Source organism: Pseudovirgaria hyperparasitica, assembly GCF_010093815.1.
Source record: "Pseudovirgaria hyperparasitica strain CBS 121739 unplaced genomic scaffold EJ05scaffold_5, whole genome shotgun sequence".
Taxonomy (NCBI): Eukaryota; Fungi; Ascomycota; class Dothideomycetes; order Acrospermales; family Acrospermaceae; genus Pseudovirgaria; species Pseudovirgaria hyperparasitica.
Genome location: NW_022985553.1, coordinates 1,668,723 through 1,694,916, shown reverse-complemented (window position 1 = coordinate 1,694,916; position 26,194 = coordinate 1,668,723). Strand labels below are relative to the sequence as shown.

The window sequence follows — 26,194 nt, the reverse complement described above, 5'->3', positions numbered from 1 at the left end:
ATGTAAATGTCTGCTAATAACTTGTTTTGTTTATAGAAAGATGTTCATCGGTGGCTTGAACTGGGAAACAACCGAACGTGAGTCGCTCCAGAATCTCGGTCCCATGCATAGTTGGCTTTGACTCCGTTACATGACGCCATGGTGCCCTGTGCGCGGGATTATAATGCTGATGCCACTTTAGAATCGATGAAAGACTATTTCTCTCAGTTTGGAGAGGTCATAGAGTGTACCGTTATGCGTGATAGCGCGTCGGGACGATCACGTGGCTTTGGCTTTCTCACGTTCAAAGATCCAAAATGTGTCAACACCGTAATGGTCAAGGAGCATTACCTGGATGGAAAAATCGTAGGCTTACCAGCTCATGTTCTAAAATGCTTTCTGACTTGTGATAGATTGATCCTAAACGAGCTATTCCCCGAGAAGAGCAAGAACGCACCAGTAAGATATTTGTTGGTGGTGTCAGCCAAGAATGCACCGAGCACGATTTCAAGTCCTTCTTTATGCAGTTTGGACGTGTCGTAGACGCGACATTGATGATGGACAAGGACACGGGTCGACCACGTGGTTTCGGTTTCGTTACATTCGATGGTGATGCTGCTGTTGACGCCACTTTGTCCCGGCCCTTGGAGATCCATGGCAAGATGATTGAAGTGAAGAGGGCACAACCCCGAGGAAATTTGCAGCAAGAGGACAACTCGAAAGGGTTTGGAAGGGGCAAGTTCGACGGCAAATTTGGCCGAGGAAATGACAACAACTATGGTGGTCAGGACAATCAACAAAACCAGGGTGATCAAGGAGGCCAGAACGGCGGGCAGAACGGCATGACTCCTGCTATGATGGCGTCGTACTGGCAAAGGATGCAACAATATTTCCAGATGATGCAGCAACAGATGGCCATGGGCCAGGGCATGAATAATATGGGGGGTCCTATGGGCCAGATGAATCCTCAAATGATGCAGCAAATGATGATGCAAGCTCAGAACCAAGGTCAAGGCTCTCCCAACCCACAGTCTCCAGGCGGCCAGATGGGCCAAATGAATCCCGCCATGATGCAGCAGATGCAACAAATGCAACAAATGCAGATGCAACAGCAACAACAGCAAGGGACACCTGGGCCTGGAGGAAACTTTTCTCCATCCCCTGGCCCTCAAGGTCCCGGTGGCGCCCGGCCCGGCTACAATGCCATGGAACAGCTTGCCTTCGAGCACCAGAAGTACGAGCAACAGCAAGCGCGTCGCATGCAGGGCGGTTCTTTTGGCAATGGCGGCGGATATGGACAGAACGGACCCACGAGCTGGGAAGGCATGTACGACGACGTTCCGCAACCTAACATTCCTAATGCTCCGTCCGGACCTGGGGGCGGCCGAGGCGGTTTCAGGGGTGGTCGTGGTGGCACCGCCAGCCGAGGCGGAGGCGGAGGTGCAGATTCATCATCATCGACACCGAGCGCTGCCCCTGCTGGTGCGCCGACGGGCCCAAAGAATGCTGGTAGACCTGGTGCAAACTACCGAGGCGGTGGACGAGGAGGGCACCGGGGGTATCATCCGTATGCTCGATAGAGCACAGGTTTGGAAGACCGTATGTTAATGCCAGCCGTTGTGCAATGGAGCAGACTATCGAAAAGATCTGAGCAAGCTATACTCGGCGGCATCTCTTCAACCAGAGACCAGATACGGGCGATTTGCATCATGGAGTTCGTACTATGGGAAGGGTCGTTTGCTTTACATGACGACCGGGCGTCAGCACATAAATATCACAAAATAATCTTAGGACCTGCGAGGCTGGGCGATATGGGATCTACGGGAGGTGGTGAGTCCCTGAGAGAGACTTCTAGGTCGCGTTGTTACTGTACAGTATTGAAGTGAAATGGAACAAATACAACGAAATCACTCGCATGGAATATAGGAGAGCCGGAGCTGATCTGTGTACGAGGGCCTACGGTCCCTTCATGCCCTCGGCCGTGACTTGTAAGTGATTAACAGATAGTGCGCGGACCGGACCCCAAAGCCGAAGTGCCATGGACTATGACATATCCGGCCAGACGTCGAGAGCCGTTCCAATGTTGTCCCCTGTTCCAGTAATAACTATAATCAGCGAATCCACTTGCGGCAGCCATAAGGATTTTTGGTTTTCACCCTAGAACCAACAGACACATCCAACGGATTAGACAACAAATGTGCAGGGGTATCGACTAGCACCTGCTAATTAGAGGGCATAATGGATAACGGCAAATCGACCTCAGGGATCACCTAACTCCGCTTTCCCGGCTAACTCCAGTGATAAGTTTCAAATGGACATGCGAATACCGATGACAAATGTGGGACAGCTGGACCTTATAATTGATTATCTTGCAGCTCTCGTACTCCCACTTCCTTCAACTTACTCGTTCTTATACCTCTGACCCTCAAGACTTCAACTTCAATTGATCGACTCGCCCCACAATGACCTCCAACGCCCCCGCTCAATGCTGCACCGTCGGCGTCAAGCACGAGGGCAAAGCAGCTGGCAAAGTGCAGGAATTCGGTGGCTGTATGTCCTCCCAAACGCGTCCATTGCAAACACAGACTGACCACCGCGCAGACCAAGCCTATGTCTCTTTCCCGCAAGATAAAAGCACTACCTACGGCGTCCTCCTCCTGCCGGACGTCATCGGCCACGAATTCATAAACGCCCAGCTGTAAGCCCCTGCCAGACACCTACCTTACATGCACAAACACACATCTCTACATACACACACATATATAAACGTCTCTAACACCGCCCACCATCAGCATCGCCGACCAATTCGCCGCCAACGGCTACTTCACCGTCATGCCCGACCTCTTCTCCGGCGACCCGGTCAAGCTGAACCCCCCCGAGGGCTTCCAGATCATGGACTGGCTGCAGAACCACCTGCCCGCCAACGTTGATCCGATCGTGGCAGCCACAATCGCAGCGATGCGCAGCGCAGGCGTACAGAAGCTCGGGGCTGTGGGCTACTGTTTCGGCGGCAAGTATGTGGCGCGATTCCTGAACGCGAAGGGCGGCGTGGATGCCGGGTTCACGGCGCATCCGAGTTTCGTGGACGAGGAGGAGTTGAGGGGTGTGGAGGGGCCGTTGAGTATTGCGGCTGCAGGTATGTGGTTTTTCTTGGTGTCTGGTTTTTTGGATTCTGTGTGTGAGTGAGTGGCGGATGGCTAATGAGATGTGTGTGTGGTGTTGCAGAGACGGACAAGATCTTCCCAGCCGAGAAGAGGCGCCAGACGGAGGATATTCTCAAGGAGATGAAGGCGACGTATCAGCTGAACCTGTTCTCGGGCGTGGAGCACGGTTTTGCGGTCAGGGGCGATGTGTCGCAGAAGCAGATTCGGTTTGCGAAGGAGCAGGCGTTCTATCAGGCTGTGCAGTGGTTTGATGAGCATGTCAAAGCGTAAGTTGCATTCATACATGTACACACTCTTCTAGGTAGGATAATGGGTGAGGGAATTGTAAACAACATGTATATGATGATGATATGGATTGAGCTCTCTTTCTTTGTCACTGCGGGCAGCCATGTGGATGACTGACTTTGTGTGTCAGAGGATTGTCCAAGCCACGTCTGTGATGAGGAACACGAACAGTATTGTTTCACTTTGTTTATGCAGTAGTCCGGATAGTATGCATCGCGTCTATTCTGAGTATCTGAGTCGCGGTAGTGAGGGGCATGCCGACGTCAGAGGCGGGGCATCCACTACAAACTCAGTATGAAGACTGAAATGAAAGAATGCATGACTCTGACCACGACCTTGCTCTATGCCAATTATACAGATATGACCCAGTAAATACACAGCAAATTCAAACTTCTACGAAAACACACAACACCCCCCCGGGTACCCCCACCACCATGCATGCCGGCCCACCACGTGGGCTCGCATTGAATACACGCGCGCCACGCCCACTAAAGGCACCACGCACACACCCGCCTGCAGGTACGGTACCGTACCCACACACCCACCAACAACATCAAACAAAACATTTCTTCCCAACACCCCCCCCCCCAAAAAAAACCCCCTTCCTCCTATCACCACCACCCAAACCCAACGCATGTGAACCAACAAAACCGACACGATAGCAGTCCCCATTCACAACAATGGACGACCCAGCATTCGCCACCGACACCGACCTCACAACGCAATCCCTCCTCCTCGCCGCCGCCCACCACGACATCAGCGCCCTACGCGACCTCCTCCGCCACAGCTCCGCGAACGTACAAGACAGCGACACCGGATTCACGCCTCTGCATGCGGCGATCGCGGCGCTTGATATAAGCCATGACGAGCATGAAGACGGGGGGCATGTGAATGGTGATACAGCAACAGGGGAGGAGGGGGAGGAGGGGGCAGAGGAGCGGCGGAAGAAACAGGAGAGGGAAGACGAGATAGCAGCGGCGGTGCGCACGGTGCGGTTGTTGCTGCAGCACGGGGCGATTTGGAATGAGTTGGATGTGAATGATGAGACGCCCGGGTGTGTGGCGGAGAGGCTGGGGGTGAGGGAGGTGTATGATTTGATGGTTGATGCGGGGGTGCGGGCTGAGTTGCTGCTTGGTAGGCTTGATGGGTATGAGGCGCTGGCTGATGCTGAGGATGAGGAGGAGGAGGAGAGTGGGGAAGAGGAGGGAGGAAAAGATGAGCATGAAGAGGAGGAGGCACAGGACGCGATTGAGGTGCAAGATAACTCGACTACTGATTTGGCTGGTGCTGGCTCCACAGGCGAGCAGATTGAGAGTGATGTCTCTGCTCATAATTCGACATATCTCTCTCATCCCGTGACTATCAGCGACAGCCAAATTCTGGATCGCTCTGCCAACGGCGTCATGATGTCTTGGGAAGGTCCTATCATGGAGCGGAGTGCGAAGCTCTTGCTGCCGAGTGTTGAAGCTCGTGTGTTGAATGTTGGGCACGGCATGGGCATGATCGACAAGGCATTCCAGGAGCAGTCACCGATTGCACATCATATTGTGGAAGCACATCCGGACGTGTTAGCACAGATGCGACGGGACGGCTGGTATGAGCGAGAAAATGTTGTCATTCACGAGGGGAAATGGCAAGACGTAGTACCGAAACTCGCTCAGCAGGGGCTGTTATTCAATGCCATCTATTTCGATACATTTGCCGAGGAGTACAAAGCTTTGCGGGACTTCTTCACCGAACATGTCATTGGATTACTCGAGGAAGGAGGGAGGTTCGGCTTCTTCAATGGGATGGGTGCAGACCGACAGATTTGCTACGACGTATACAAGAATGTCAGTTATCTCTCATGAGAGCATCTATGAATGTGCTGACAGAATTTAGGTCGTGGAAATGGATCTTCTCGAAGCTGGATTCGACGTTGATTGGGAAAACATTGACATCCCTGACCTTGTTGCTTCCGGAGAGTGGGAAGGGGTGAAGCGGCCATATTGGAAGCTCAAGACCTATCGTTTACCGACTTGTACCTTTATGGCGTAAGTGCAATTGCTCCCAGAGCACTCTGACACATTCAATTGTCGATACAATTCAAGCCACCGGATTCGATCGAATTTTCAGGAGCCACGAGCACCGTTGGATGGTTCTCCATCGTTCCAGTCCGGTATTAAAGTATTACCAGGAATTTCCTCAATGTCAAGGACTTTGCGTGCAGCCTCCTTTCCAGCGACTGGCAGTCGTTCCATGCCCTTGTCTTGCATGCTTTTTGGTACAAGCTTTGGATCTAATAGGCCAATTTGAACCAGAACACTTGCTTGATCCCAGTATAGCCTTTCATGGACCAACCTGCCTCCTCGTACTCCGACTACGCTCACAATCATGATCTCGATCTGTTTGTTTGTGGGTGGAACTCCTGGAAGCAACCAGTCAATCTCTTGCGTATGTCGCAATGCTACAAACATTTCATCAACAACCTGGTCTTCCCCGATTGTCCGCGAAATAAGTCTGATACTTAGTGATTGAGGAGTAGAAGGAATAAAAAAGTCCCGGTAGAATTTTAGGAGCTCTTTCTGGCCTATCCCTCCCGTCATGGTTGGCACGCAATGCAGAGTTGCCTTAGGTCGCATGGTCCTTACAGTTCCAGCAGCTTCACGATGCGTAAATGTCACTACGTTCTAGAATCAGTACTCATGTTAGCATTTCGCCCTTTATGGTACCTACAAGCGACATGGTCTTCCCAGACAGCTTCAAGGTCCGAGTTTTCACGTTTGAAGCCCCTGCGAACAGCAGCAAGGCTTCGACTCCAACTCAGACCTGCAGCAACCTTGTCATATTCTTCGAGATCGCTCTCTGCGAAGCCCTCCTGCGTCTGTGGATATCGGTAGCTCTTAAAGCTTGGACTGAACTGCTGCGTTCCCGCCAGATGGCAGAGTACCTGCAACTGTGAAGGATACTTTGCATTTGCGTGCACGACTGTGTCTGGATAATACGCAATGAGCGCGCAGAGCCGTGGCTGGGGCTTTATATGTACAGCTAGAGCCTGTGATGCTGCATGGCCATATGTCACTAGCGCATATGCCTCGCCGAGCTCTAAATCATCAGACAGAGACTTGAGAAGCCTCTGAAAAGGCTTTGGGTCGTTCCTGTCGCAGAAGTGGTAGCTAACATGGTAGCCCTCTTCCTTCCAGTGTTGAATGGTTTCAGGATCAAATTCAGGGTCGTCTCCAGCGATATGCAGGCGAGGTGGCATGCTGTTGAAGCTCAGAAAGCCCATCCCAGACTGCGTTGGTGATAGGAGATTGTTGGACATACTGACTGGGGCCCAAAGGAGCGAGCGATCAATCAGATCATCGATAGGACAGGAACAATAGGTGTAAGTGGAATCTATTTAGTCGTGAAAGCTGCCAACCACAAATCCGTAGGCTTCGTGGCCAAGGCTAAAGCTGCCAAGTGAATGGCAAATGCCAAAGTTGCATGGCGCCTTCTATCGACATTTATGTGGTTGGTGCCTGAGGTGGACGTGAAGCTGGTCATGATGTCATGTGGGGCACAAGGAGCATCGCCCATATGTAAAGAGCACGTATGTCCTTACCAGCACTACGCAATCCACTCCTCTCCAGTTACTCTTCACTCCGAGAACCGTAAACTGTAAGTTCACCATCTTCATAGATCTTCCACTGAGCACACCATATATGCCAATGGCATCGCTACCTATCAGACGTTTCCTTCAACTCCAACGCTTCCCTCCCAAACAATTACACCTTGCTGTCCAGACAAGATCAATTATACTCACGACAATAGACAGACCTTCCCAAAAGCTTACATCTCAATTCATTCCAAGCACAAACCGTACTGCAATCAACAAGATGTCTACTTTTAGCAATTCCGATGCTGCCAACCCAGATCCCTACAAGGAGAAGAACAAGGAGGAGCCTTCGTTAGACGAGAAGGTCAAGGACCTCATCACCTTCGCCGACAAGAGCAAGTTCTGCATGATGACCACCAAGGATAGCGAGACTGGCTTGCTAGTCAGTCGCTGCATGGCGCTGGCTGGAAAGGTAAGACCTTATAACAGATCAACCCCTCTACAACATATTGACTCGTGCTACAGGAGAAGAACGGTACCGAACTCATCTTCCATACCAATACCGAGACCGGTAAGACGGACGATTTGACCAACGATGCGGCCATCAACCTTGCTTTCCTCAATCCCTCGGGTGAGTGGGCGTCTATCTCCGGCACCGCTTCGGTCGAGACCGACCGAGCTGTTGTTCAGAAGCACTACTCCCCTGCCCTCAAGGCATGGCTCGGCGACCTTGGCGATGGCAAACATGACGGTGGTCCAAACGACCCTCGTATTGGTGTGATTAGGGTCAAGGCGAAGACTGCTCAGTACGCCATCAGTCGGAGAACTGTCATTGGTGGCGCCATTGAGTTTGCCAAGGGTGTGGCCACCGGCGAGGCTGCGAGCGTCAACAAGCTGCGCTACTTGAGCGAGTCTGAACTGCAAGGATGGGCTGCCTCTGGCTCTCTGTAGATGCTTGGTTAGTATAGAAATGATCTCCTAATGGAAGACAGGATCGCCAAGGAGGCGCCTGACACCAAAATGAAATGCTTTGTACATACAGCGATAAATTATGAGAACAGGACGTCAAATACTTGCTACGCCACGGACGTGTGCACAAGGACTGTGACCTTGCTGCTAAATTGTGTCTGTTTGACCCGAGAGGCGCATTCCAATAAGCATGCTTGCTCATATATTGCCGCACGGGTCACATTCTTTCGACGAACAAAGGAACCTCATAGTTTGTACTTCATGGACGAACTGCGCTGCTTATCCTCATTCTATATCCAAAGCACACACAGCAGACTTCTGACAAAGATGCCTACGAACAAGCGAGGGTATGTTTATAATCATGGACCAGGCAAAGCGACAGATTGGTCTGAGTCTTATGCCGAAAACTGCCTAGCGCGAACTGGAGGAGCTGCCGGACCAAGAGGCCCAAGCTCCAAAACCAGCAAAAGCCGCCGGAGTGATGCGCAACGACGCGACCACGAATTGCGCAGCACAATTAAGAACGCGAAGCGGCGACTGAAAAGCCAATTGCATATACCATCGACCGGACTGTCTGCCGAACAGTTCATCGCGACCGTCAAACCCACGGTATACGACCTTGACAAGCCCCGTCCACTCGTCCCGGAACAGTATCGCGATACCTGGTTCAACACATTCTGGAATAATCAGGCACCACAAGGGCATATCAAGAGGTCGGGAGTGTACAAGCTAGCAGCCTACTTTTGCGAGTTTGTATACAAGGAGCTCGAAAAGCATTGCAAGTGCGGTGAGATACGGTCAACCTCAGTGGGCAATTTTGCTGTTGACTGGGCTGGGAATATCGAGTTACCAGACTCAGAATACAGTGACTGTGCGTCGGACTACAGCTACAGTTCTGTCTTGCGACTGGAAACTCCAGAAATAGATTTGCCGGACGTGGAGCCCGAAGTGTCGGCTGCAGCAAGCAATTGTTTCGGAGTTATTGGCGGCAACCAGGCTTTTCCCAACATCTGTTCTACGCTACCAGATTCTTGGTGGTCTTTTCCACCTGACGAGAGTAATCCATGGATAGGTGACCAGACGCAAAATACATCAGCTTTAGCGAATCCTTTCTCCTCTGGGGCTGGTCCCTGGCGTTCTTCCACTTCGTCTTTTGGACTCCCAGCCATGGATTCTGGACCCAAAGTCACCGAGTTCCTGAAGGGAGTCAACAACCTCATTGCTGCCCGAGATGGAGCACAACTCCAGGCTTGGCTACTCATTGAACCTCCTTTCGCAAACGACTATAACCAGATGATCGCCGAACTACGGCAAGCATATCCACGAACAGAGCCACCTGATGGCCAATGGTCGACACTGGATCCTAAACTGGAGATGAGATGCGCTGCGCTGTTGCCAATAGCTTCGCAGGGGGTTGATGATGTAACCTGGGGTGCGTTTACGAAATTCATGGCACAATACCTGGCCTACATACGAGATGTGGACGGAAACGATATCAAGGGCGCATACGACTTGCTGAGTGAGCTTGTTGGGTGGGTTAAGATTTTCATCACGAGGGAAGTATCCGCTGACATGTATATAGGAGGACCAACGGTGCCTTGAGCAGTCCTGCATTTGGTGAAATCATCTTACCGACAGCTGTGGGCTACTGCAAGACACTCACGTCGTTTTCGATACTGCTGGACAAACGGAACGACATACCGCGCATGATTGCTGAAGATGGAACTTCAGAGTCGCTGCCCGAAAGAGCGGCGAACACAGTACGCGTTATCTTCACAACCTGCTTGAACGACCGGACACCTGTCAAAGGTGGACGGCCAGAGGGCAAGAAAGCAGCGATTTATACCATCGCTAACACATGTCTAAAAGTCCTCTTCGCAGCCAAGAAGGTCGGCGCCACCGAGCAAATCTTCAACAACATCCAAAACGCCTCTCCTCCACTGTCCCTCTATCCCGCAGCCGAGCGTGTCACATATCTATACTATCTCGGTCGTTTCCACTTCTCCACCGGCCACTTCTACCGTGCATCCCTCGCCCTGCAATCCGCATTTGACCAAACGCCATCATACTACCCCAGACAACGCCGCGCCATTCTCATCCACCTCATAACAAGCAACATCACCCTGGGCCGGTTCCCAACTCACGCCTGCTACGCACTCCCTGAAGCCCGAGGCCTACACTCCAAATTCAGCCCCCTCATCGACACCATTCGCAAAGGCCACCTCGAGCGCTTCCGTCGCCTCACCTCGCTCTCCCTCCTCAACGACCCCACGCTCCACCCCTCGCCCCCAGCCCAATGGCTCTACAGACACGCCCTTCTCCTCCCCCTCCGTCGCACCGCCCTCGTTCTCGTCCACCGCACACTCCTCCGCAAAATCTTCATCCTCTTCGGCGACCCAGGCGACCCGACCGCCCAGAAACCCCCGAACCTCGACCTCGCTATTACAGCCCGCCTCTTCGCCTGGCTCGAAGTCCGCGCCCTCCGCCCCCAGAGCCAGGTACCCCAGGAACCCGCCGGCGTCCGCAACCTAAACCACATCTTCGGCCCCACCACCGCCCTCCACGGCCCCGAAGACTTTGCCGCCATCCCATGGTCCAAAAACCGCTTCGTGCACGCCGACCTACACGACGAAAGCCCCACCACCACCACCACCACCACCACCACCAGCAACAACAACAACAAACCCAACAACACAACCCTCCTCCCGCACAACCGCCCCCCCTTACCCGACGTCCCCGAAATCGAGGCTCTAGCCGCCAGTCTAATGCAGCAGGGCCTACTCAACGGCTACATGTCGCACCGCGGCAAGAAACTAGCCCTGTCTGGTGCTCGACGCGAGGGCGGCGCGCTGAAGAATGGCTTTCCCCCTGTTTACGCGGCGCTTGTCGCGCGCTGTGATGCCGATGTGCCGGGCTGGAAACGCGATGAGGCTGTTGTTGCTAATGGCGGTCGTGGTGCTGGTGGTGGCGCGCAGAGGTTTGGACCCGGGATGGTGGTTAATTTGTCGGGGGCTAGGCCGGTTGGGTTTTGAGGGGTTGGGTTGGGTTGGGTGGTTTGGGATTGAGGGGTTGAGGGGTCGAGGGGTTGATGAGTTGATGGATGGGTCAGAGGATGCGATTTAGGGGGCCGGGCTGTGGACGTGGAAGGAGAGCGAGCCGGGTGCTGGATAGCGTAATGGCTGCTAGGTGTATAAATACACATGTAGAGACAGAGAGACAGGAGCTCCTTGCTCATCTGTGTAGTTCTCTCCCAGTACGCAAGCCACGATATAACAAAGACAAAATATCGAAAAGACTCCACAACACATTCGGGAAATCGCACACCTAATTAGCTAGCTAGCTAACTGGCGATATACAGCAAGAGAGAAAACAAATAATCACAAATGAAAAGTCACACGTGCATTCCTCGTTAATCTTTGATAATTTGTAGTTTGTTGTGTAATAAGCAGGCAGATTCAGGTCAATACACACACAGACACACACAGCACACAGACACTATGATACATTTCTCGCTGCTATGAGAATATGGCGGCCCATCATCTACCTAGCTACTACACATACATGATTGATTGATATTCTCAACTAAAGTTTTCAAAGTGTGCATAGAGAGAGAGAGAGAGAGCAACGAGCCTTTCCTCCCCTAGAAAATATAACCTGCCCCCCTTCCGCCTCTAAAGCCACACGAGGAGACTTCCACCACAGTGACTACTAGAGTGGTGATGACAAGAGCTAGGGTAGCAGAAGACCGCGGAGAGAGGAATCTGCATAAAATCGCTTCTCGAAAAAAACGCACTCACTGACCGCCATAAAAAACATTATCGATTCGTTCGATACTATAGGTCGAGAAGCTGTAAGGAAATTGTGACCTTCTGGTAGCACTTGCAGAGAAATAGTCGCGAGCCGAGCTTCAAGGCCAATAATCAGCCTGCTGCAGGCTGCAGTGTAGAGAGCGTAAGCGAGCAAGCTCGCAAAGAAAATTCGTTGTTGTCGAAAGTGGGTATTGCTAAAGCGGGTTGTTGAAGGGGAATCAATGGTCCGATAGAACTCCATGGGCGTCTCTCGTAAAGCACATGTACCTAGCCAATCTTTCTCGCCTGTGCATGACGGACAGCTCGGTAGCTGTTAAGCTGAAAGAGTGTTCTTAAAGAGCCATGCCTGGCACAGGCTTTGTTTCAGGCGATTGGGAGGAAGGGTTCAATGGGCTTGGCGGAGATTGACGACGTGCTTGCATTGCAGTGGCGGAATTAGAGCGACGACGACCGTCTGGCTGAGGGCGCATCTGTTGGGGTCCACCACCGTAAGGTCCAGGGGACATCGAACGCTGCTGGACGTTGCTATTGGCTCTAGTACGACCGGCTGGAGACATGGGACGACCATGCGCAGGCGAGTTGCGGCCGCTACTAGGAGTCAAAGGACGTGGCACACCTGGACCTGTTGGACCACGAGGAGGTCCTGGGCGTCGCATCTGAGGTGGGGGACCTTGTCGAGGCTTCACGGGCATTTTAGACAAGCAGCTACGGGGTACAACACCTTGACGCGAGCGATCCATGCGTATACACAGAGCCCAGCCATCGTCGTATTCGTGGAGCATGCGGACCAATTGACCAGCGCGGATTTCCAATTCGTCGTCCATCGATGGCTTGAAGTCTAGCTGGACGCGATGAACGTTGTCGGGTGCGGAGCCATTTGCAAGAGCAACCACAGGTGGTGGTCCGGTAGGAGCTGGCCCGGGTGAAGCAGGGACATCTTCTACCCAAGTTGGATCGGGACCTGACTGCTCAGGAACTGGGCGTCTCTCCACGATGGGCTTTTCTTGCGTGGCGCCCGTGGACTGCTCTGTCTGAGATGGGAGGGGTTTCCGAGCAGCAACAGCCGCAGCAGCACCGGCAGCAGCCCCAGCAGCAACACCGGCAGCAACTCCAGTAGCGACGTCGCTGTTGTCCACGAGGGTATTGGATTGGTCAGAGGGACTGTCCGGTAGCGGGCCAGTTGGAGAACGAGTGGCTTCATTAGAAGTAGCGGCATCGTTGCCAAAAGGATTGACAGGATCAGAGAATGGATTCGACTGCTGATGTTTTTCGGCACCTCGTCGTTCCCAGGCGCTGATGGTGGGTTTTGCCGCAGGAGCAAGCATGCCACCAGCAGTAGGAGCCGAAGCCATCTCGAGGGCGTTCGCCGCACTTCTACGCTTCTCCTCCAGAGCTGGGTCGAATTCAGTGACAGGTCGCAAACTCAGACGCGGCGCTTCGGTGTGGGTACGAGCAGTTCGAACGCTTGCGCTACTGCCACCAATGTTGGGAGATGGAGCAGCACCCAAGAAGTCGTTCTTTTCATTGTCCTCATCGTCAATGGGCTGGCGCGCCTTCTGGGCATCTCTCTTCTTTCTCTTGATGCAGAACAGAATGAACGCTAAAGCGGCACCCGCCAAGAGCAGGACACCGATGACGAGACCTGCAGTACCAGCGGCTGACATGCCACCGCTTGATGAAGAGGCAGCGGCGCTTGTTGTAGACGAAGGTGCTGCAGTGGCATCGGAAGCTAGACCGGCAGAGGATGAAACGGATGTCGCGTGAGGTCCATCAAAGAGCAGGTCTGTAGCAGATGGGGTGATATCGCTGACGGGAGCTGAGATGACGGTTGGCACACTGTCTGCTGAAGTCTGCGCTTTCGAGGGCGCAGTGTCCTGGTTGTTGTTCTCATCGCTGGGACTATCCGTTGGTTTCGCTTCTGGCTGTTGGGTCTGCTGGACTGGGGGACCAACCATGATGGTCGGGGTGACACTGCGACTGTTAAGCAACGAACGGTACGAACAGACGTAGGCTACACTCACAAGGTAGCAGGACCATCGAAGTTTTGTGCAGCTACACAAAGAATCAGTACTTGGTCCACTAACCACACGTCACTTCGTAGTACCTGTCTCATACACAATCTGAACCACTAGCACAGCTGTTAGCGTGAACACTCTGACGCGATCAAAGGTGTATGCATACCTGTCTCGACGGCGTTTACAATGTCCTGCGGATCAGGAACGCGAGGGAGCTGGATCTGACGTTTTCCATGCCTCAAGTGCGCATGGTGGTGGTTTCCGTGAGCCATGGTGTGGAGGTATCAAGCTCGGCGCGCAATATAGCGTGTGTCGCCAATGCTCTTCCACGAGAGTAACGAAAGTTGGATGCCCGAGTATGCGCGGTATAGAACGGAGTGAGGTAACAGCGACGACGTGAAAAGACAGATGTATTGAGTGATCCAATGTTTGCTATATTCTCGAGGATAGGCGTGGCGCACGTCAGTGATTCCTTCAAGGCAAACAAACAAACAAAGAGTGAATTAGCTTTCGGAAAAGCGAAAAAGAGTGACAGGTCGCGATGATTGTCGATAAAAGAAGGACGACAAGGTCGGTCAGGCAGTGAGACTCGACGAGACTCGCAGCGACGGCGACGGCGAGGTTGCAGTAGAGGAGGGCGATGACAGTTGACGAAGGAGAGAAAGGAAGGGAGAGAGAGAGGGAAGAAATGAGGTGAGGTGAATTCCAGGGACCACCAGACGAGACGGGCGACCTTCAGCAGCGGCTCAGGCAGCCCCAGTGTTCCCCGAGGCCCGGAGAAGCCCTAAGGTAAGTGAACTAACTAACTACATACAATACCACCCACCATCACTACCACCAACACCTGAGGATTGTCCCCCCAGGCCGTTCGAAGCTGGACTTGGACGGGCGCAAGGACAGGCCAGCCCAGTCCAGCCAGTCAGTAAGTCGTGAATAGTATGATACTATGATAGCCCATGTTGCTCTGTCCAGCTAAGGTTTAGCCAGGAACGTCAACCTTAAGGTATGCCAGTCGGTCTATGAGCGATGCAGCCAATAACACACCAGAATTTTCTCCTGTACCTGCGCAAGCTCTTCCACCATTCCCGATTGGGGCGACGGCCGTTTTCGATTCGACGCGCCATCAAATCAAAAGTGCTAAATAGATCAATGATTCAATCATCACCTGCACTGTGCCATGCATCGGGGGGTTCTCTCTGCCGAAATTACACTCAGTCCGGGGCGCCTGTTTGAAAGTTGGGAGGGCGCCCCTGGAGATTGTGATCACCACCAACACCACCCCCAAACCCTCTCTCCATTCCCTATCCATCTCTCTTCAATCCGGGTGGTTGGATTGGATTGATGCATGCTAATCGATATGCCTTTCGTCACAACTTATGGGTCACGTACAGTTGCCAACACTTGTTACACCTCCGTCTGGGCCTACAATGCTAGGTGCACGGGTACCTGACGTAGTTGTCTGCATTAAGCCCTGCTCGGTCGGCTATTAATTTCACGTGGCATCCGCTCTCCATCGAACATTGGGAGAGAGTGCTTGTGTTTCTATTCTCGTGTGTCTCGTGCTGTGCTGTGCCGGTACTCGTCCGACTTGTCCATCATAGTGTGCATACCACCACATACATGATACTACTACCTGTACTGTCTGTGTCTCCTTTGCTTTCTTTGGTAGGATACTAGATGCGTGATTTACATATGCGCTCGTATGCACTGTCATAGAATGCCACAGCTTCTTGAATACACCCGATTCGAAACGGCGGAATATTCGCAGAAAAAAGAGGTACTGATGGTGCATTAAGATTGCTTTGCCATTCCAGCCAGTTGTCTAACATCTGACACCCCAATGATTTATAGATAGGCACGCGAGAAGCAAGATGAGTTATGTTACGTCAAAAGCCAACCTTGTGCTCTCCTCTTCGCAAGTTCCTGACGATTCGTTTCGTCACTTATCGTCGTAATTACTTACCATAGCCTGCGGAGATGGAGATTACTTAATAGATGAGTTGCATACTAAATTTCCTTGAAGTACAGTACAGGAACGCGGAATATCTGATGCTGTTGAGAACCTCCTTCCCCTATCTGCTCTCCTGAGCCCTACCGAATGACAGCTACAAGGATTAGTTTAGCCCGCCGTACCTAGTCTCTTTTACGGTCGGCTGTTTACTGCGCAATCACCAAACCTCCGACATCTCCGCAGCCTGCCCGGCCTCATACATTTGAACACAAAACTGGCGGCGCCATGGTGCTCTCCTTTATACTAATTCAAAACCGGCAGTGAGTACCTAATGTCTGCTCATACGTTCTTGCGCAATGACTGATCTTCCCCAGAGGCAAAACTCGCCTTGCCAAATGGTACGCTCCTTACAGCGTAAGCCCCTCGTCCTACCCACGCGCATGCCACGCAGCCCCTGACAGCAAGGCTCATGAATCCCTAGGACGAAGAAAAGGTCAAGCTGAAGGGTGAGGTGCATCGTCTGATCGCACCGCGCGATCAGAAGCACCAGTCCAACTTCGTCGAATTTCGCAATACATCCAAGATCGTCTACCGGAGGTATGCCGGACTGTTCTTCTGCGCATGCGTCGACACGAACGATAACGAACTGGCCTATCTGGAGGCAATCCATTTTTTCGTCGAGGTCTTGGATGCCTTCTTTGGGAACGTGTGTGAGCTGGATTTGGTATTCAACTTCTTCAAGGTTCGTCTCTAGCGCTTGAGGGGAGACTCGAAGGCGGTGCCAATTCCAGCGGACTATGCTAATACCTATAACCAGGTATACGCCATTCTGGACGAGGTGTTCCTAGCTGGAGAGATCGAAGAGACGAGTAAGCAGGTTGTATTGACAAGACTGGCGCATCTGGACCAGCTGGAATGATAGGTGATTCTGACGGTCAGTGGTCCATGTCCGCGGCGAGGGCGTCAGGTCACGAATGCCCGGCATGACTGACCTATCATGTATAAAGATTACGACATCTAGACAAAAGTGTCACCAATGCCCACACAGTCGAGCATATCACCTAGAAGGAATTGTATGGCAGACGCAGGAGCCATATCGTATGTCCATACAATCTCTATCCCCAGCATCTGTAAAGGAGAGCGGACTGGTAGAGGAGAGTAAGATCTCAAGACCGATTGGAAGGGGATAGGGCCGTGATTGACAGTCGTGTGGCTGTATGCGTGAGTTATACAATAGCCGATCTCTCACTATAAACACATATTATTTCAGCGTCTTGTTCACTTCACTTAACCCCGCACGCGTGATATGGCTCAGCTCCGTCCTGTCTATATCTAAGATCTTTCTCACAGTCACCCTCCTCGCCCACTCCAACATACAACTACACGATCTTGACGTTGGTCACTGTTCTAACCTAGATCATTAAACATTCGAGTACGTGTCCTTGGACTATGATGACTATAACCTTGAGCTAAGCTGAGTTGAATTCTAGGATGGCGCCACGCACCGGTGAAGTGTCTAGTAAGAAGGCTTGGACTGATACCGAGAAGGTCAGTAAACCGTTCGATTGATAGTTGTGGCCTTCATTTTGAGTACAGCAGCATGTGTACCTATATGATGTCGACGACTTGCATTAAATAGCGTTCGCATATTATTGACTAGTATCTGACATTAGTAGCAGATCACGTTCATGTTGATTCTTTTGGAACACTCGGGATCGAAGATCACCTGGGCCAACGCGCCCGTCCCCGCAGGTCGCTCCAGAATAGCTTGTGAGCGAATGTACGGAGCCTTGCGAACCAAGCATAAGGATGAGGTCGCAGACATCCTTAAGACTGCGACCTTTCCCGATACCAATGCTAAGCAGGGTCGCAAGCGGAGCAAGGCACTTGAAGACGTCGACGACGACGAGGATGTCAAGGAGGATGTTGAAGAGGAGCCCAAAGGCAAGAAGCGCTCCGCTATAGCGAGCAAAGGCGCGGTCAAGAAGACAAAGGCCAAGGCTAAGGAAATCAAGCGCGAAGCAGACCAAGACGTGACCGGTGAAGATGTCTGATTTGCACCGAATGACAACGTTGCGTTGAACACAAGCAGTCAACTCGACCTCAGATACTCTACTAGAGCCACATCGAAGCTATAGTAAGCTTGCAACCATTATAAGGGGACATATATGTATTCATTGAGACACGCTGCCTTTATAGATCTCACAACCTCTAAGTGCATTGTGCATGTTCGCATCGTGTTTGAGTATGGTTGACTGATCTTTCTGGAAGACAGCCAAAGATACGTAGAGTGACATTAAAACAAGCTCAGGACCAGCGATGCTGCAACCAACAACGCCTCCGCCTAATACATTAAGTTCAATTGCATGAGCTACCTTTAAGCGGTGGCGTTAGTAGCATGGTACATATGGTGATAGCACCTTGAAGGCGGGCTGTAAATCCCTGCGACAGATCCCTGCAACCTCTTCCGAGCCGCGCGAATGCTTTTTCGACCCGCATCTCTGTGAACCCATTCCACCTACAGCTCGACCGCATCTCATTCACCTCCGCTTCAGTCTCTCACTCTTCCACCTCCGTTCTTTGGGCTCCTCATTCACTCATTTGCCTCTCTCTTTGCCGCGTCGGAACAAGGGAGCGTCACACTGCTACCTTGCCTACCTGAATGCACGTTGGACTTTGTCTTTCTGCGAGGCCTCGTTTTGCAACTATAAATTCTATTAGTCGCTTACAAGCTACGCAGTTCTGCTATCCCTTGTTCTCTGCTTCAAACTACCGACTCAGACGCTTTCTTTCTCCAGTGCCTAATAGTGTTGCGCCGTCCTTCACACTTCAAAATCCTACCATCTCACGATATTTCACCACGACCGTCATGGACTCCGTAGACGCACGTACTAAACGCAAACTACCTCCTACCGGTTCGCCTGAACGGCCAATGAAGCAACGAAAGCCTCAGGCACCAGCTACAGAAGAGAACGGAAACAAAATGGCTGTTGAGGGCTTACCAGCGAATGGATTTTCTCCCGCCAGTGAAGTCGAATCTGGCTCAGACTCAGAAGCTGAGATTACGATTGGACCGGCTACTGCGGATACCGCCGAATGGCAAAAAACTATAGAGAGGGTTGTCAAGAACGTGGTCTCGATACATTTCTGTCAGACGTGCTCGTTTGACACGGACGCGGCGATATCGAGCGAAGCTACAGGATTCGTGGTGGACGCAGAGAAGGGTCTCATACTTACCAACAGGGTAAGATCAAGCTTCGTCCGTGTCGAACCGAAACTAATAGTGTGTAGCATGTTGTAGGTGCTGGTCCTTTCTGGGGATATTGCATCTTCGACAACCATGAGGAATGCGACGTACATCCTGTCTATCGCGATCCGGTACACGATTTCGGAATCCTTCGCTTCGATCCCAAAGCCATCAAATACATGCCAGTGGAAGCGCTCGAGTTGAGGCCGGACCAAGCAAAAATTGGTGTAGAAATTCGAGTCGTCGGTAACGACGCCGGAGAGAAGCTGAGTATTCTTTCGGGAGTTATCAGTCGACTGGACAGGAATGCGCCGGAGTACGGTGAAGGCTACAGCGATTTCAACACCAACTACATCCAAGCGGCTGCAGCTGCCAGCGGTGGAAGTTCTGGGTCTCCTGTGGTAAATCAAGATGGCTATGCAGTGGCCCTACAGGCTGGTGGAAGGTCAGATGGAGCTGCAACAGACTACTTTTTGCCTTTGGATCGCCCCCTAAGAGCTTTGAACTGTATTCGGAATGGCGAGGAGGTCGCCCGGGGAACTATACAGGTACAATGGCTCCTGAAGGCTTTCGACGAGTGCCGGCGGTTAGGACTGACGCAAGATTGGGAGAAGGAAGTACGGAAAACATTCCCCAAGGAGACTGGCATGCTGGTTGCTGAGGTTGTACTGCCCAAGGGACCTGCAGACAAGAAATTGGAAGAAGGCGACCTGTTGGTGAAAGTGAATGGGCAACTTTTGACACAGTTTGTCCAGTTGGACTCAATTCTAGACGAGAGTGTTGGTGGTAAAGTCTCTCTTCTTGTGCAACGAGGTGGCGAGAACATTTCTGTTGAAATCGATGTCGGCGACCTCCACGCGATCACTCCTGACCGCTTTGTGTCTGTCGCAGGGGCATCGTTCCATGATCTTTCGTATCAACAAGGCCGCCTCTACGCCATTGCGCTGAAGGATGCTGGAGTCTACATTTGCGAATCCGCTGGTTCTTTCAGGCTTGATGGCAGCGATTCTGGCTGGGTGGTCCAGACAATTGACAATAAACCAACTCCAGATCTTGACACCTTCATACAAGTCATGAAAGCTATACCAGACAAAGCGCGCGTTGTCATCACGTACAAGCACTTGCGAGACCTGCACACTCTCCACACTGGCATCGTCTATCTTGATCGCCACTGGAACACAAAGATGAGATTAGCGACAAGGAACGATAAGACTGGCTTGTGGGATTTCAAAGAGCTTGCCGACGCTATTCCGCCTGTCCCGCCAGTTCCAAGAAAGGCCAACTTTGTAAAGATGGCGAGCAATAAATCATATGCCAATGCTTATGATATCGTTCGAAGCTTTGTAAAGATCTCAGCGACCATGCCGGTCAAGCTCGACGGGTTTCCACGAGCGAGGAAGACCGGGTACGGCCTCGTAGTAGATGCTGAACAAGGTCTTGTAATTGTTTCTCGAGCCCTTGTTCCATACAACCTGTGCGACATCACTTTGACGATTGCCGACTCGATCATTATCGAGGCCAAGGTTGTCTTCATGCATCCGCTCCAGAACTATGCGATTCTAAAGTATGACACATCATTGGTCAACGCCCCAGTCAAAACCCCAAAGCTATCGACCGATTTCATGAAGCAGGGAGAAGAAACAATCTTCTTCGGCTTCAACACAAATCTTCGACCTGTCATAGCTAAAACTTCTGTCACCGATATCACAACTGTTGCGATTCCTGCCAGCGCGGCTACTCCGAGATACCGTGCCATCAATCTGGACGCCATCACTGTTGACACGGGACTCGCGTCGCAGTGCGGTAGTGGCGTACTGGTGTCTGAAGACGGTACCGTCCAGGCGCTATGGCTCACCTACCTCGGTGAGCGATCACAGCATAGTGGCAAGGATATGGAGTATCATTTAGGTCTCTCCTGTCCAATGGTGCTCCCTGTCTTGAAGGAAATCCAGAAAGGGATCACACCAAAGCTGAGGATACTTAATGTCGAGACGCACACAGTCCAGATGAGCCAGGTCCGCATTTTTGGTGGCTCCGAAGGTATGTACTCTTGTGACTTTTAGTGTAGTAACATCGACTTACAATGTCAACAGAATGGATTGAACGCGTCGAGAAAGAGGATCCTGAGCGTCACCAGCTTTTCATGGTCCGCAAAGTGGACTCAGGACATAGCGATGGACTTGAGGAGGGAGATGTCATTCTCACTTTGAACGACAAGCTTATCACCCGGATATCTGATCTCGATATTATGTATGACAACGACTATCTGGATGCGCTAGTGATCCGAAAACGAGAGGAAGTGCGCATTCGGGTACGAACTGTTGCCACCGAGGACCTCGAGACTGACCGTGCCGTTCTGTTCTGTGGCGCCATCTTGCACCGCCCTCACCACGCCGTCCGTCAACAGATCAGCAAAGTCCACTCAGACATCTATGTATCAGGCCGCATGCGCGGCTCACCAGCCTACATGTACGGTCTAGCGCCAACGAACTTCCTGACACACGTCAACGGTGTCAAGACTCCCGATTTGTCGAGTTTCCTCACCGAGGTCAAGAAGATCCCCGACAACACATACTTCCGCCTGAAGGTTGTGACATTCGACAATGTACCGTGGGTGGCAACGATGAAGAAGAACGAACACTACTTCCCAACCGTCGAGCTAGTCAAGGACACGACTGAGGAGCTGGGCTGGAAAAAGGTCATGCACGAATGGGATGCCGACGGGGCGAAGGAGACGTACGTCGACGCGGAGGTGGATGCACCTGACGATATGGCTGTTGAATAAATCCAGGTCGTCAATTGGGGTTGCCTGCAGTAGAGTGAAGTAGAATGGTTGGTGTATTGCATATGCTCGGAGTCCCTTGGGCTTCTTTTTCTGCAAAATAATTTTCTACAGCATAGACCGTGTGCAAGTAATATACCAAACCTCTTCTGTCCGTCTCGGTTTGTATCTTGTCTCTCTCTCTCTGTGTGTGTGTACGGAGGTGTTGGTTATGATCATCGTTCGTGCTGATGCATATACATACACGCACCAGTGCTGCTTCTCTGCCCGTATGTTGAGTCCTGACCGCGTGCTTTCATCGCAGTCCTACACAGCATCATGCCATATCTATACATATATACATTCCCAAATCACTACGTCGAATTTTTAGCATATAGACATTTACACAACACACTCAGTACCTCACGCTCTAGCTCAATGTTACTTAATATTTACATGCAAAACCACTAAGCTTCGACCTTAGGGCTCACATGACTATGACTGCCTCACGTGAAATGTGCGGAGTCCCTACGTCTACGTCCACGCAGACTCTCGCCTATGTTTTCAACAGCAAGGGGTGGCGGTATGGGGTTGAAAGTGGTCTAGTGCGTGAATATGTATGTCCACACTCCACGCGTCGGCGGTTTCGTCCGTGTCAGCAGCGACAAAAGTCCAATCAGACAACAAACCAATCAAAATTATTGTACGGCATCTGTAGGAGCACTTTGACCGACTGCTGGCTTCGCTGCGCGCTGCTTGTACGCCGCAGACCATGGGGGTTCCCCGTCGTCGTCGAATTCGGCCCACTGGAAGAAGGAACATCTGATAGCACGCATGTCAGACCTGAAGAGTTCGTAGATCGGAAAAGAGAGAGAGATGGTGTGCTTGCCCTTCTTTGTCTGGCGCGAAGTGTGCGTGGCACATCCTGGAACGGCAATCGAGAGTCAGTACGAGGCAGAGATGAGGATAGGGGCACGAAGCTGGACGTCACATACCACATATACCTGCCCCGACTCTCCTTCCTCTTCTGCACACAACGCAGCACAGTCGGAATCCCACACCGACACCGCGGTGTGAACTTCGGATGCAGCGCATCCTTGTAGCACCGATACGTGATGTTGAGACGCTTATTGCCGGCCAGCGGGTGCGGATCGATGGACTGGGCGGGCGCGATGGAATGCTTCCACTCCTCTTGCATGTCCGCATGCATGACCAGGAGGGAGTTGTGCGGGAGGTGGATGGCGATCTGGCCCTCCGGGTCGTCCTGGAGGTGACTGCTGGGTTTGGAGATCAGGGGTTTGTCTTCGCGGGCGATGGTTTTGCGGACGCGGAATTCGCGGGAGACGCCGAGGGAGAGACTGCCGATGATGGCGCGGGGGCCTAGGTAGGTGAGCTCGTCGGCGTGGTAGCCGACGCTGTGGGTTGGCCGGTTAGATGGAGTCTTGTCTGGGAAAGGGGGGGGTGGGGGATTCAGGGGTGGGGAAGGGCAGTCTGGACTTACTTTTGCGCTGCTCCGTCGTAGCAGTTTACGAATGCTGTGTTGGGCTTCCACTCTTTTGGGCTTTGGTATCTTAAGCGGTGTCCGCCCTGGAAGTCCCGTATGCGTCTTTGGATCTCCAGATTCACGGCGTCTTCGACGTTCTTCGAGACGCTCCGCATCTCAGGCAGGAGACGACGGACATCCTTGAGCTCCTGGCCGTTATATGTGTATTCCCGCTTCTGTCGCTCTACGTCCTCCCAGCTATCGACGTAGAACGCGAACGTGTGCGGGCTTTCCACCACTCTATCAAACAACTTGAACTTGCCCTTATAGAATGTCGGCGCATCCCCTAGCAGTTCCAGGAGCAGAGCATCTGCCGTCTCGCTGGGGAGGAAGTTATGTATGATGGAGCACGGCGTGTGATTCTCGATATCTTTGGGAGCATATAGGTGTAATGTCCTGCCCTTTCGGGTCATTAATCTCTTCATGCTCCCAGGGGAAGCACCTCCGTCTGAGGCCTGTTTACTAAATGATGAAATGGACGACTGATACCCCGGGCCATTCTTCCAAAGATACTCCTTCTTCCTAGGGGACGCTATCGCGCCTCCGGGTATTACTACAGCATCATCATCATCATCTCCCAAAGCCCGGGAGGCATCCTCGACGGACCCTTCATGGGACAGAAGAGCGTCCAGTAGTGCTTCCTGGGGACAGTCCGGGTGCAGTGAAGCCAGGAGAGCCAGTTTCACATCGGTCGAGTCGTCCTCGTCCGTGTGTGGAGGAGATATGCAGGCCTCCGGTACAACGTCAGGCGTGGCAGCACGCCGCCGTTTGCGGGACACAAACGCATCCATGCTCCATACTCGCTTTTCAGTGGTAAGGGCGAGATGATGTCTTTGAGGAGACGGCCTGAATTGGTAATACGCGCTAACACGTGAGCGCGTGTATGTTGTCGCCTGGCCAGGCAGGAACTTAATATCCGTCCCCACGCACGGACCTTGTATCGAGCTACCTTGGTACTCTGCTGCTTGTAGTTGCGTGCGCATGTCCTGAATACATGGGCGGAGTCTACGCTAACCCGCAAATGCACTGTATCGTTCACCAGTCTTCAGCTTGACCTATTTATCTCCAAACTGAGCACTGCGCATGCTGTGCCTTTGTGCGCTGCGACTGGAGGAGAAGGAATCAAAACATCGCCCCGCGACACATGTACCATGGCGCCCTCGCGCAATCAGCCTCAGTATGATTTCTTTACCGGGGCACCGATATCGCCAGCCGCTGCGACGTCACAAGTAGCTCCCAGAGAGCCATTGAAAGATACTCTACGGCAATCGCAAATTGCAAGAGCAGGTTTGTTGTCGAAGCTACAGCTTGGGTCCATTTGTTGTCGCTGACTGGTAACTAGATACAAACAACGAGGATCTACGAGCGCAATTGAATACACTGCAGTATGAGCTGGACTCGTTGAAGCAAGAACGGGAGCTTGAGAGGCTGCGCTATGCACAAGAGATTCGCGATGCACAAAACAAGGCAGAAGCAGAATATCGGCGCGCGCAGGTAATGGTATGAGCAATGGATGAAGTACAGGCGGCTGACAGATCTCCAGGAAGCTGCTAGTAGCAACAAGTCCTCCACGTCAAGGTATGATGCCTTGAGTCGCGAGCTGCAAGAGATCCAAACAACGAGCGCAAACGAGAAGATAGCGCTAGAGAAAAAAGTGCGCGCACTCCAGGACCAGAACCAGCAATTGCAAGAGGAGACCGAGGAGGCGCAATCGGAACTGCAGTCATTGGAGCGACAGGGCAAGCACAGATATAATGACCTGGAAACAAGATTCAACGCATTGTCTAGCTCAGTAAATGATCTACAGGAGGATGCCACGAACAAAACGAATGCGCTCCAGATAACACAGCAACGTCTCGCTCAAAAGGAGGAGGAATGTGGTAAGCTGGAAAGCGAAGTGATACAATTGAAAGCACAAGGCGGTGGCTCCGAGGAGCTAGCAGTGGTACGAAGGGAGCTGTCTGAACAAGTCACGCATATCAAAAAGCTGGAAGCGACAAATCGGGACCTCCTTGCGGAGCTAAAGGGCTATCAAAAGAACTACAAGGCAGTCGAGGTTGTGAGGGAAGAGAAACATGCATTGGAGAACAAGCTTGCAGCAATAGGCGACCTGAGAAGAGAATTAGGCGAAGTGCAGATGAAGAAGCAGGCCCTCGAAGATGAACGAGACGCGTGGGCGTCTTATCTCGAAAGCGAAGCGTCGTCCCATGGCGACCTGCAATTCGAGTCGCCAGAGCAACTCGCCCGAGCGTTCATCCAGGAACGGATGGAGACAGCGTCCCTCATGGACAAACTTGGGAAAATCCAGCCAGAACTTACCGTCCGAGATGAGACAATCCAGTCGCTCGAGGAAGACAAGGCCAGCTTGACAACAGAACTAGACAAGTTGCGTGCTGCAGGGGCTGGTAATACAGCTTCCGCTGGTGACAACAAAGCTCGACTGCGCCTCGAGAGGCAGCGCAATCTCGCGGTGAAAGAGGCAGAGTACTTACGCGCTCAACTGAATGCTTATGGGATCGAAGAAGAGGCCGAGGGAGAGGAGGCAGATGCGCAAAAGGCCCAGCGCCTCCAAGAACTGGAGAACCTCGTTGACCAGTATCGCAACGAGCTGCAGACCGCAAACAAAGATCTCGCAGAGCTCGAAAGGAAACAACTACAAGCCCCTCCCAGCGAGCCCCTAACCCTCGCCATGACCCCCAAGAAGCGACCCCTCGACCCCGACGTCAACGAACGCGTCGGCGAACTGACGCGCAAGAACCGCGCCCTCCAAGACGAGATCACCGCGCTCCAGAAGAAGACAACCCACCTCGAAACCGACCTCCGAGCCTCAACAAAGCAAATCTCCTCCCTCAAATCCGCCTCACGCACCCGCATCCTCGAACTCCGCGCCA

At 52.3% G+C, this 26,194-nt stretch overlaps 11 protein-coding genes across 11 annotated transcripts; 8 read left to right on the top strand and 3 right to left on the bottom strand.

Annotated features, from left to right (window-relative positions):
- Window positions 1–26: 26 nt before the first annotated feature.
- EJ05DRAFT_320019 (RNA-binding domain-containing protein) lies at window positions 27–1,695 on the top strand. The gene is made up of 2 exons (XM_033740753.1): window positions 27–345; window positions 393–1,695. The coding sequence occupies exons 1-2, from the start codon at window positions 139–141 to the stop codon at window positions 1,557–1,559; spliced, it is 1,374 nt and encodes a 457-aa protein (XP_033602492.1). The 5' UTR covers window positions 27–138; the 3' UTR covers window positions 1,560–1,695.
- Window positions 1,696–2,160: 465 nt separating this feature from the next.
- Window positions 2,161–3,413, top strand: EJ05DRAFT_509704 (alpha/beta-hydrolase; the record flags this gene model as incomplete). Its single annotated transcript, XM_033748117.1, has 4 exons — window positions 2,161–2,529; window positions 2,581–2,677; window positions 2,772–3,115; window positions 3,205–3,413. The coding sequence occupies exons 1-4, from the start codon at window positions 2,442–2,444 to the stop codon at window positions 3,411–3,413; spliced, it is 738 nt and encodes a 245-aa protein (XP_033602491.1). The 5' UTR covers window positions 2,161–2,441.
- Window positions 3,414–4,108: 695 nt separating this feature from the next.
- On the top strand, window positions 4,109–5,465 carry EJ05DRAFT_484910 (arginine N-methyltransferase 2; the record flags this gene model as incomplete). Its single annotated transcript, XM_033745396.1, has 2 exons — window positions 4,109–5,260; window positions 5,310–5,465. 2 exons carry the CDS (start codon window positions 4,109–4,111, stop codon window positions 5,463–5,465), a joined length of 1,308 nt encoding a protein of 435 aa, XP_033602490.1.
- On the bottom strand, window positions 5,409–6,923 carry EJ05DRAFT_319946 (carboxymethylenebutenolidase). The gene is made up of 3 exons (XM_033740752.1): window positions 6,735–6,923; window positions 6,144–6,673; window positions 5,409–6,090 (listed from the first exon to the last, which is right to left on the bottom strand). The coding sequence occupies exons 2-3, from the start codon at window positions 6,670–6,672 to the stop codon at window positions 5,540–5,542; spliced, it is 1,080 nt and encodes a 359-aa protein (XP_033602489.1). The 5' UTR covers window position 6,673; window positions 6,735–6,923; the 3' UTR covers window positions 5,409–5,539.
- Window positions 6,924–7,288: 365 nt separating this feature from the next.
- Window positions 7,289–7,959, top strand: EJ05DRAFT_484908 (uncharacterized protein; the record flags this gene model as incomplete). Its single annotated transcript, XM_033745395.1, has 2 exons — window positions 7,289–7,480; window positions 7,534–7,959. The coding sequence occupies 2 exons, from the start codon at window positions 7,289–7,291 to the stop codon at window positions 7,957–7,959; spliced, it is 618 nt and encodes a 205-aa protein (XP_033602488.1).
- Window positions 7,960–8,304: 345 nt separating this feature from the next.
- EJ05DRAFT_537209 (uncharacterized protein) lies at window positions 8,305–11,076 on the top strand (the record flags this gene model as incomplete). Its single annotated transcript, XM_033749367.1, has 2 exons — window positions 8,305–9,509; window positions 9,560–11,076. 2 exons carry the CDS (start codon window positions 8,305–8,307, stop codon window positions 11,007–11,009), a joined length of 2,655 nt encoding a protein of 884 aa, XP_033602487.1. The 3' UTR covers window positions 11,010–11,076.
- A 1,042-nt stretch (window positions 11,077–12,118) lies between these two features.
- EJ05DRAFT_499225 (uncharacterized protein) lies at window positions 12,119–14,073 on the bottom strand (the record flags this gene model as incomplete). Its single annotated transcript, XM_033746800.1, has 4 exons — window positions 12,119–13,757; window positions 13,808–13,838; window positions 13,891–13,914; window positions 13,968–14,073. The coding sequence occupies 4 exons, from the start codon at window positions 14,071–14,073 to the stop codon at window positions 12,119–12,121; spliced, it is 1,800 nt and encodes a 599-aa protein (XP_033602486.1).
- Window positions 14,074–15,985: 1,912 nt separating this feature from the next.
- On the top strand, window positions 15,986–16,888 carry EJ05DRAFT_475050 (AP-2 complex subunit sigma). Its single transcript, XM_033743725.1, has 4 exons — window positions 15,986–16,072; window positions 16,127–16,166; window positions 16,234–16,494; window positions 16,570–16,888. The coding sequence occupies exons 1-4, from the start codon at window positions 16,038–16,040 to the stop codon at window positions 16,669–16,671; spliced, it is 438 nt and encodes a 145-aa protein (XP_033602485.1). The 5' UTR covers window positions 15,986–16,037; the 3' UTR covers window positions 16,672–16,888.
- A 355-nt stretch (window positions 16,889–17,243) lies between these two features.
- On the top strand, window positions 17,244–17,806 carry EJ05DRAFT_499223 (uncharacterized protein; the record flags this gene model as incomplete). The annotated part of the gene is made up of 2 exons (XM_033746799.1): window positions 17,244–17,300; window positions 17,432–17,806. The coding sequence occupies 2 exons, from the start codon at window positions 17,244–17,246 to the stop codon at window positions 17,804–17,806; spliced, it is 432 nt and encodes a 143-aa protein (XP_033602484.1).
- A 453-nt stretch (window positions 17,807–18,259) lies between these two features.
- EJ05DRAFT_475047 (nuclear serine protease HtrA2/Nma111) lies at window positions 18,260–22,152 on the top strand (the record flags this gene model as incomplete). Its single annotated transcript, XM_033743724.1, has 3 exons — window positions 18,260–18,996; window positions 19,044–21,039; window positions 21,093–22,152. Coding segments are annotated over exons 1-3 (2,945 nt in total), but the record flags the coding sequence as incomplete, so codon positions are not given.
- Window positions 22,153–24,160, bottom strand: EJ05DRAFT_319711 (GRF zinc finger domain-containing protein). The gene is made up of 4 exons (XM_033740750.1): window positions 23,262–24,160; window positions 22,756–23,175; window positions 22,650–22,685; window positions 22,153–22,582 (listed from the first exon to the last, which is right to left on the bottom strand). The coding sequence occupies exons 1-4, from the start codon at window positions 24,092–24,094 to the stop codon at window positions 22,459–22,461; spliced, it is 1,413 nt and encodes a 470-aa protein (XP_033602482.1). The 5' UTR covers window positions 24,095–24,160; the 3' UTR covers window positions 22,153–22,458.
- Window positions 24,161–26,194: the final 2,034 nt, after the last annotated feature.

Excerpts from the sequence above, each read along its gene's own strand:
- EJ05DRAFT_319711 (XM_033740750.1), bottom strand. The coding sequence starts at position 24,094 with ATGGATGCGTTTGTGTCCCGCAAACGGCGGCGTGCTGCCACGCCTGAC. Across the intron at positions 22,686-22,755 it reads AGTCGGGGCAGGTATATGTG|GATGTGCCACGCACACTTCG; the intron begins GTATGTGACGTC and ends TTGCCGTTCCAG. Across the intron at positions 22,583-22,649 it reads TTCGCGCCAGACAAAGAAGG|ATGTTCCTTCTTCCAGTGGG; the intron begins GCAAGCACACCA and ends GCGTGCTATCAG.
- EJ05DRAFT_475050 (XM_033743725.1), top strand. The coding sequence starts at position 16,038 with ATGGTGCTCTCCTTTATACTAATTCAAAACCGGCA. Across the intron at positions 16,073-16,126 it reads ATACTAATTCAAAACCGGCA|AGGCAAAACTCGCCTTGCCA; the intron begins GTGAGTACCTAA and ends GATCTTCCCCAG. Across the intron at positions 16,167-16,233 it reads AATGGTACGCTCCTTACAGC|GACGAAGAAAAGGTCAAGCT; the intron begins GTAAGCCCCTCG and ends ATGAATCCCTAG.
- EJ05DRAFT_320019 (XM_033740753.1), top strand. The coding sequence starts at position 139 with ATGGTGCCCTGTGCGCGGGATTATAATGCTGATGCCACTTTAGAATCG. Across the intron at positions 346-392 it reads ATTACCTGGATGGAAAAATC|ATTGATCCTAAACGAGCTAT; the intron begins GTAGGCTTACCA and ends GACTTGTGATAG.
- EJ05DRAFT_319946 (XM_033740752.1), bottom strand. The coding sequence starts at position 6,672 with ATGCCACCTCGCCTGCATATCGCTGGAGACGACCCTGAATTTGATCCT. Across the intron at positions 6,091-6,143 it reads CTGGGAAGACCATGTCGCTT|TGACATTTACGCATCGTGAA; the intron begins GTAGGTACCATA and ends TCTAGAACGTAG.